We start from the raw sequence: 9,311 nt of genomic DNA, 5'->3' as shown, positions 1-9,311 counted from the left end.
ATGTCTACATTTACAGAAAATGTAGTCATTTACCAGTCTACATTTACTGTAACAAATGCATTGTATTGTAGGCTATAGTCTTTCTGTGAGAAATACATGGTATTGTGCATACTGCATCCAAGGTGATTTTGAAATAGACTCTGCACTATAAAAGTAACATGACTTCTTAATGGGACAAAATCAATAATTTACATTTGCTTTTCATTTGGGAGAAAGTAAAAGTAATACTAGTGTCAGAGTTAAATTTTTTCCCAGAATGAAAAGCAAAAGAAACTGGCAAGAGAGATATCAGGAAGAGATCTATTATCACAGTTCAACATTACATGCTGAGCTGTGATATACTGTGACGTGTGACCAAACAAAGCAGCAGTTTGGAGCCAAATCACTCGGTGATCACTCTGTTTGCTCAGCGCATTGCATCATAGCAACTCCACTACCACCAGAGTGGGACACCCCCCTTTTTCAACAGCAGCCAATCACAGCAACTCTCTTCCCCAGCAGCATGGGGACAAGCAGCCTATAAAAGCACCTCCCCAGCACCCAGCCAGCCAACCCAACTCAAACACAAAAAGCATCACCTCCAACAGACACACACAGCCAACAGAGAGGATGATGCCTTCGCTTGTTGTACTCGCGCTCACCGTGGTGATGCTGGCTCACGTGGGAAGCGGCTTCCCCGCAGTGAAGAGAGGAGCGTCACCGGTGACGACGGCGGCGGCAGGAGGCGGCAGGGAGAGGTTCGCCTCCAGGGACGACATGAACGTGGTGGCCTACGGCATGCTGCAGCTGGGCCAGGGGCTGAGGGAGCACGTCGACAAGAACAAGGTCCAGATGAGGGACTTCAACACGCAGCTGCAGCTGCTCAACGGCACGCTGGCCCGGCTGGTGCAGGGTGGCCACCGGGACGGAGAGGTGGCGGTGGAGGTAGAGGCCCGGGAGCTGGAGGAGAGGAGGGTGGAGGCCCTGGCCAGTGAGTTGAGGGCCTCGGAGGAGGAGGCCAGGGCGGACAGAGAGGCCGTTCTCTCCAGGATGGACCGGCTGGAGGAGAGGATCAACCAGAGGGAGCGAGAGTCGGAGAGCAACGACAGCGGCTCCTTCATCCAGGTGAGGGTGGTTGCGCTAACTCGTCTGTGTGGGTGTGCTAAGTGACAGTATGTTTGAGTCAAGTGGCTCGGAGTGGAGGAGAGAGTATCGCCATATTCATCACCCATTAAGACCTAAGGCCGATTCCAAGATCTTTCAAATATGTTAAAAAATAGCTGATGTACAAGCTCGCAGAAATCAACCAACGCAGAAATCTAAAAGGACACAGATGCTTTCCCGGTTTGAATGGGTTAAAATGTGGTTGCTTTGCACTCAAAAGAACACAATGAAAATAAGCTCTCGTGCTTTTGTTTGTTTTATCCTTTTGACAGATATGTACAATATTTGGTCACATACTGTGTGTGCATTTTTGTCAAAAACATCAATCAATCAATCAAACGTGAAGGAAAGGGTTGTTTTATCCATCAGCTACAGTGGATAGTTGATTCCAATCAATCATTCTATCAAACTGAATGCTAGAATGCAGAAGAATCTCCACATGATGGTCAGTTCCTACTGTACAGTAGGAAGACTTACTATACTGTAGCCATAAACCAGAATTAGCAGCCACACTGCATGGTGGTCGAATGGGGTGTAGCACGCAGGCCACATGACACAGTTCTAGGTTGATGAAGTGACACTTGCTCATGAGGTTTGGTGTGGTTTGTCTACTCTGCAGAGAATCCTGGAAGCTCAGAACAAACAGATCGATGATCTGGTGGAGAAGATCAGGCAGCAACAAGATAAGCTGGAAAAGAACAACCTGCACCTACAGACACTGCAAAGCAAGGTACGCATGCATGCTGTGCATGCACACAAACACACGCATAGTTCTCATCCAGAGAAACTTAGCAATTGAGGGACACAGCAAAATCCTGAAAGAAACATTTCACCAACACTTTCAGAGTTTACTTCAAACTGACGTATGTTAGTGATTCATTCACTTCAAACTGATGTATGTTAGTGATTCATTCAACTACATGAACTGCTGGTGTTTGGATAGACTTGTAAAAAACGTATTGTGCTTGTGTTGGTTTCAGGTGGTACAGACTGCGCTGAGGGAAGACATGATGGAGCACAACGAGCCACAGACAGGTGAGAGAACATGTTTCAAGCCTTCAACAGGTCACCTTAAAAACCACCAAAAACATTAGCTGGTCAAACTAAAATATACAAATAAAAAAAGGGAGTGGGCCTATAGTAAGCAAGTAGGTCAGAGAGGCATGTTGTCGGCATCAGCCAAGAACGCGGGAGACTATCCCGCATTAGAGGCTATAGCCATGGGGGCCTCGGGTCAACCAAGTATAGGGTATTTAAAAGTCCACCGCTAAGCAAGCAGCCAACAACCTTTCCCCTAGTTTACCTCCAAGCCCTCCAGCTAAACACTGTTTTCTGGACGCTAAACATTTCCAGCTGGCCAGTGTTTGGAAGTGTGTTAGTAGTAAAACATTTATTAGCAGCAGCAGCAGCAGCAGCAGCACAGCGGCAGCAGCGGTGCCACACGTGCTGCGTTTTGGCTACCACACAACCCATATGGATATTGGATACTCATGCTCTCAGCTATCAAACAATGCAAGGGTAAAAAGATGGAATGTCACCAACAGTCCAATAAGGGGAAAGTCTGGCCCAGCCAACCCACTCCACCAGCCACTGTAGTGTAACACACTAGAATTATTTAATCAGTGGTGGAAAAAGTACTCACATTTTTCACTTAAGTAATAGTATCAATACATCAATATTGTAATATAGAAATACTCCATTACAAGTAAACGCCCGGAAATCAAAAGGTACTTGAGTGAAAGTACCAACGTATTGGCATGAAAATGTACCTGAAGTACTCATTGTGCAGAATGTTCTATTTCAAGTTATCCAATGTATAAAATAATTTTGAAAATAGCAGATCTACAAGCTCACAATATGTCGCATCGTGACGCATTGTGAGTTTGTAGATCGGCTATTTTTCAAATGGCCCGAAATGTATATCGGGCTGAAGTCGTTAGTACTGTATATGTTTTGTATAATCAAAATCTAAGTAACTAGTGACTTAAGTTGTAAAATAATTGTAGTGGAGTAAAAGTACAATATTTGCCTCTGAAATGTAGTAGGAGTAGAAGTAAAACTATTGGAAATTGGAAATACTCAAGTAAAGTACAAATACCTCAAAATGGTACTTGAGTAGAGTACTTAAGTAAATTTACTTAGTTACATTCCACTACTGTATTTAATACTTTATTTAATACTCTGTCTGACTGTCTGTTGGCATTTCCCCCTACACCAAATCTCCCTTTGCCAAAAATAGCCCAAGGTTGGCACTTTGCACAACCAGAATAGGGATGCTATATGGTACATATGCTTAAAATAACAAAAATCTGGTACTGGAAAACTATCTTATCATACAAGGAGCAGTTTAGTCATTTACAAGCATTTCACAATGTCCCCTGTTATGTGAGGTCACATCGCTCCACACTGTAACCAAGACCTTTGCTCCTGAGTTTACAATAAGTTAACTTGCTGGCAGTACGGATAAAAGTCAGCTCAAAGTTCAGTGAAAATTAGGACAAAAGCCTTTTCCCTCCCTTTTAGCTGACTTCTACTACTGTATATGCACTGTAGACATGCTGCTGGGATTCCAAAACAAACAGACATATCAGCAACACCAGATAAAAGAGAATTGGCTCAAATGGGAGTCATTTTGCCAACCGTTCTGACGTCTGTTTGTTCTCTGTTTGGTCGTGCCAGGTTTGGCCAGTGACTGTCAGGAGTTGTTTGAGCAAGGGCAGAGAGCCAGTGGTGTGTACACCATCCAGCCACTCCACTCCCATCCCTTCCCCGTCCTCTGTGAAATGACTGCTGGTGAGTCGCACGCACAAACGCACACACGCACGCACGCACGCACGCACGCACGCACACATCATTACAACCCCTTTGTTCTCCTCCATTATAACTGAAATCTTGCCAACTGTGGCATCAGGATTTCATTCATGCATTGGACAGGAATCTGAAGCCTAAAATAAATAAATCTGACCTGGTCTTGTTCCTCTCGCTTTTCTTTCCTACAGAAGGTGGCTGGACTGTCGTTCAGAAACGTCAGGATGGATCGCAGAACTTTAACCAGCTGTGGATCCAGTACCAGAAAGGCTTCGGCAGCCTGGATGGTGAGTCTGCATCCTAAAAGCAGTGAAAGAAGTACTCTGATGAAAATGAATACTACCGGAATATAGAGCTTGATCTATTTAATAAACATTGTTTTAACACGATTTTTCAAAAATTAGCAGATCTACAAGCTCGTAGCGTGGCGCTCTGTGCCATGCGATGAGCTTGGCTAAAGTATAATACACTGGTTAAACGCTAAAGTGACACTAAAACAAATATCACTGTAACAGCACTTGCAAGTTGCCCTCCATTTCACATGATTGTGACTGACCTGAATGGCCTCTTCTTCACCGTTGGCAGGCGAGTTCTGGCTGGGACTGGAGCACATGCACTTGCTGTCCAGGCAGGGCCAGCATGTACTGGAAGTGGAGCTCTCCGACTGGACGGGACAGAAGCATTTGGCTCAGTACCACTTCGACCTGGACGGAGCGGAACAGAACTACGCCCTCCACCTGCACGCTGACCTGTCCTCCTCTTCTCCTGGGTCTCTGGAGGTAGCCGGCGCCTCGGGCCGTCCGTTCTCCACGTCGGACAGGGACAACGACCTCAGCGACAACAGCAACTGTGCCAAACTCCTCTCAGGTGAGGCCTAGTACTGCTATATCTATCGTTTCCTAAACTGAAAATGTCCCACATAGCAGATCTACAGACTCACACGACGCATTGGATGCGACGCGTGATCTTTTAGATATCTCTGCTGTCTCTGGAAGAAACCACCTAACTCCAAAATGTTCATTTTTCAGGAAATTAAAAAAAAATATATATAGCATGTGGAGTTGGAGGTTTTTAAGTTAGAAGTGCTTTTTAATACTTTTTCATTGGTTCCAGATGAAAAAGAAAAAACACAGACATAAAGGGTGTTCAATAGCACCGATTTATAAAAAAAAAAGTTAGGTGGTTTCTCCTGGACAGCAACAATATGGTATTTTGATTTTTTTGCATGTTGTCACCGTTGTATGACGAAGTATGAACATGAGTTTAATCCGATTACTCGATTTGTTCATATTTTCTTTTCATTATTTCCATAACGATTTTCGAGAAGCTCACTTCTCGATAATTAAAAAAAAAAAAAAAAGAATGAATTGAATAATCTCTATGAAAATACTTAATTTTACAGCTATATATTTTGAACTCCAAATCAAATTTAAACGCCCAAACACCTACTTAAAGATGCTGCTGTTGTTGGTTTTTGTACACATTGAATGTTAAACATTGTGAATGTTGTGGTTTTTGCAGGCGGCTGGTGGTTCACCAACTGTGGGGAGTCCAACCTGAACGGCAGGTATCCCAGAAGACACAACAACAAGCAGACCAGAACACAGCAGACCATGTTCTGGAAAACCATGACAGCACGCCACAACCCCATCAGAAGCACCACGCTGAAGATCAAACACCTGTAACATTCACCACTGAATGAGGAGAATATGAACTGCAGCAAACTCAGATGCACTCTCCCGTCAGAGGGTTGTATAAGGAATCATATCGCTAACTGTGATGTGCAAAATATCAGTGATCTAAGCTGAAACTGAAATGACCACTATTTATATGCTATGCTATATGTTCTCTCACTGTCTCAGTGGAATAATGCAGTCTTACAAACTGCTGTACCATAATTCCCTTTATAAGGGATATGTAGCACTTCTGAATCATTTGACATGTTGTACAGTATGTTTATGTATTGTGTCATACTCATTATTGCCATCGTTTTGTATTATAACTTACAAGCTTTAAACTTATATTCAAACTAAGACTACTGTACAGTTTTTATACTATAAATATATATATTCACTGACTTGAATGGCAAACAAAATAAAATCTTTGAGACACTACTTGCTGCATCAGTTGGTCCAAGCTTCAGTTGTAAACAGTTCTCCCTAGTGGAGGTAGTCATGGTTGATGCTATCTAATAGATCCAACAGGGTTTTCCCTGTTGGATAGATACCCGTCAGTGGGGAATGTTGGCTGATGAATGAATATCAACATCCTAATACATCCTAATACTGGGGGGCAAATTATGACAGGCAATTCCTGCTGTCAAAAAACACTTTGTTTGAAATAGACACTCATGCTTTCCAAGGTGTGATTTGGGGTGCTAAGGATGAATACAAAATGAATATCAACATTTAAAACCAAAATGTTGAATTGTGGGTTTGAGCTCACATGCCCTTTTGATGTAAATCAAAAGGGCACTTGATGTAAATCAAAAGGGCACTTGATGTAAATCAAAAGGGCGGGTAATTACCTGTCAGTGGGGAGTGTTGGCTGGGAGGAGGAGTAGGACTAAGCCCTATACGTCCTCTCTGGGGGGGGGGTACTACCTGTGAGTGGGTTGTGTTGTTCTGGTGTTATGGCGCCCCCCGCTGGCACATACCACATAAAATTATGGGTTCTATGCAGCCTAATAGCGTGGCGGGTCCTTTGCTGTGTGTCATTCCCAGTCTCTCTCCGTTTCCTGTCCATCTCCACTATGTCAATTAAGGCAGAAAAGCCCTTTAAAAAAAAGGGAAAAACAAGTACATTGAAAAACATTTTTGAGTGGTGTAAACCACTCCTACAACTGGCTTTTGTGTGCAGAAAAAAATGACCATGGTTGCTATGTTCAAAATAATTTCTGACGTAATTAAATCACACCCTGGTGAACTGGATGACCGTAGCAACCGTGGTCATTTTCTCTGCGCAAAAAAAGCCAGTTGTGAAATCACATCCGGGTGTGATTTCATTACGTCATATCAGAGCTGATCAGGCTATATAATACCTTATTACATCAGACCACAGCTGATCATGCTATATAAAACCTTACACCACTCTTTTTTTCATACTTAGGTGATGGACGGTCAACAAATATACAGTATTTGTGGAGAGATAATTAAATAGGCCAACACATTTGTTGCATAAATTGGCCTCTCTCTGTCTGGCCACTTAGCCTGGAAACCAGAGGAATATGCCAGAGAGCAAAATCATCAAATGCCAGAGTTGTTTTAGTCTGGTCGTGCCAGGCTAGTGGCCGCTGACCTGTCAGTCAATTCCTAAGAAAGCTGATAGAGAAAATGTAATTAATCAAATTAATTTAACTCACATAATGGGGCGTCAAGAGTGGCCGCCTGGGAATCGTAAGGTTCCCGGTTCGATCACCAGCTTCCCCTGCATGGGTCAAATGGTCCCGGTGAGCAGATTGGTGCCGTGCAGGTTTCTGCTGTCAGTGTGACTGTGTGCATGACGTATGTGAAATTGGCTGAATGTAAAGTACTTTGGAGAAAGGTGCGCACCATTTATTTTTACACCCCCTTTTCTCCCCAATTTAGTTATGCCAATAAAGTCCTCCCCACACACATTTCTGTGTTGTCACTGCTGTAGTATCCTACCGACTCACCTGCCAGTGAGGAGCCCCCACCGGGAGGGCGTAGAGCCTTCGTCCTACTCCTCCAGCCCAACAGTACCCACTGACAGGTGCCGCCCCAGCCCGTAGGATTATGTGCAATGACCAATATCACCCCCTCCCCCAAACACGGGACGCCCGACTAAGCCAGATGCACCACAGTGTATTCGAACCCGCAACCTCTGTGGTGGTGGGCAGGGGCTTTACCACTGTGCCAACCTACCACCTATAAATGCACCAAAGTGTGCATACCACCTAGCAACCACCTAGCAACCACGCAGGTAAAGACAGCCCATAATGCAGACTGCACCATGAATAAAACGCTTTATAAATGTATTTATTTATATAGTTGTGAGATGGAGGATGACTGATTTAAGCAGTCACACCTGGCCTGAGTCAAACTAGAACTGGACTCAGAGCTGGGTGTGGCTGCACACCTGTTGTGCATGGACTTGATCAAGGCACAACAGGATAAACTAGAGAAAGTGCCCTTCTGGGCACAGGTCTCCACCAGGAGGATAGGAGTGTGTGTGATGTTTGGCAAAATGTTTAGGAGTAATATAAGTGTGTGTGTGTGTGTGTGTGTGTGTGTGTGTGTGTGTGTGTGTGTGTGTGTGTGTGTGTGTGTGTGCGCGCGCGTGTGTGACACGGCTTGGCCTGTTGTAGCGCCACCATGAGGCTGATTTGAAAACTGTCAAGTGGCATTTCTTCCTCAGCCTAGTGGGAATATGCATGCACAGTTTCACCACAATCGGATGCTGCGTTGAGTAGTTGTGGCGATTTGTACAAAACGGGTACAAAGCGGGCTACTCCTGAAAAGTTTAGAAGCCAATCGTAGGCAATGAAGGAGGATTATGAGAAATCAAACAAACCCGTCTTGATCACATGACTATGGAGAGCATGTGAAATTTGGATAACATCTGAAGGAGTAATATTAGAAAATGTGTTTTACATATGTCGGCCTCCTGGTGGCGCTATAAAGAGCAGATGTGAAAAATTCCAGGCAAAGGTTTTTCCTTGGCCTCTAGGGAGTTGGCATACAAAGTTATCCACAAATCCGTGCAGTTAGAGGTAAAAACACTTTTCGGCCAGTTATAGCGCCACCATGAGGCTGAGTTGAAAATGTTAACGTGGCATTTCTTCCTCGGCCTAGTGGGAATGTGCGTGCGCAATTTCACGGAAATCAGACGATGTGTTCATGATTTGCAGCATTTTGTTTGAAACTGAGCACTCCTGCAAACTTTGGAAGCCAATCGTAGCCAATCAGGATGGAGTGTGAGAAATCTGAAAGACCCGTTTCGTTGAATGGCTCTAGAGAGACTGTGTACCAATTTGCGTGATGTTTGGACAAAATCTGTAGGTGTACTGTCCAAAAACTTGTTTTGCACAAAGCGGCCTCCTGGTGGCGCTATAACAGGCCGTTCTGGATTTTTTGGGGCAGAGGTTCATCGTTGGCATCCAGGGAGTGCGTGTGCAAAATTTGGCATCGACCGGGTTAACGGTGCCGGAGATTAGCTGTTCACAGACGGACGGACACACGGACGGACGGACACACGGACGGACGGACACACGGACGGACGGACGGAGTGCAAAACATACTCTCTCCCCATGGCTTCGGCCTGGTGGAGACAATCAGTCATCTCCACAAACACTCGGGAGAGAGCTTCTGTTCGGACAGTGGGGAGCTATCTGCTTTCCT

General features: G+C 44.5%; 1 protein-coding gene across 1 annotated transcript; it reads left to right on the top strand.

Annotated features, from left to right (window-relative positions):
• Positions 1 to 565: 565 nt before the first annotated feature.
• Positions 566 to 6,032, top strand: LOC306925880 (angiopoietin-related protein 4-like). The gene is made up of 7 exons (XM_079505021.1): positions 566 to 1,104; positions 1,763 to 1,873; positions 2,124 to 2,178; positions 3,823 to 3,936; positions 4,143 to 4,238; positions 4,537 to 4,818; positions 5,473 to 6,032. The coding sequence occupies exons 1-7, from the start codon at positions 610 to 612 to the stop codon at positions 5,634 to 5,636; spliced, it is 1,317 nt and encodes a 438-aa protein (XP_079361147.1). The 5' UTR covers positions 566 to 609; the 3' UTR covers positions 5,637 to 6,032.
• Positions 6,033 to 9,311: the final 3,279 nt, after the last annotated feature.

This window comes from Electrona antarctica (genome assembly GCF_951216825.1).
Source record: "Electrona antarctica genome assembly, chromosome: 7".
Taxonomy (NCBI): Eukaryota; Metazoa; Chordata; class Actinopteri; order Myctophiformes; family Myctophidae; genus Electrona; species Electrona antarctica.
Note: the sequence above shows the minus strand (reverse complement) of the source record. Positions and strands in the feature narration are given on the sequence as shown.

Coding starts and splice junctions, on each gene's coding strand:
- LOC306925880 (XM_079505021.1), top strand. CDS start 610: ATGATGCCTTCGCTTGTTGTACTCGCGCTCACCGTGGTGATGCTGGCT. Junction 1,874..2,123: donor TACAGACACTGCAAAGCAAG/GTACGCATGCAT, acceptor TGTTGGTTTCAG/GTGGTACAGACTGCGCTGAG. Junction 3,937..4,142: donor CCTCTGTGAAATGACTGCTG/GTGAGTCGCACG, acceptor TCTTTCCTACAG/AAGGTGGCTGGACTGTCGTT.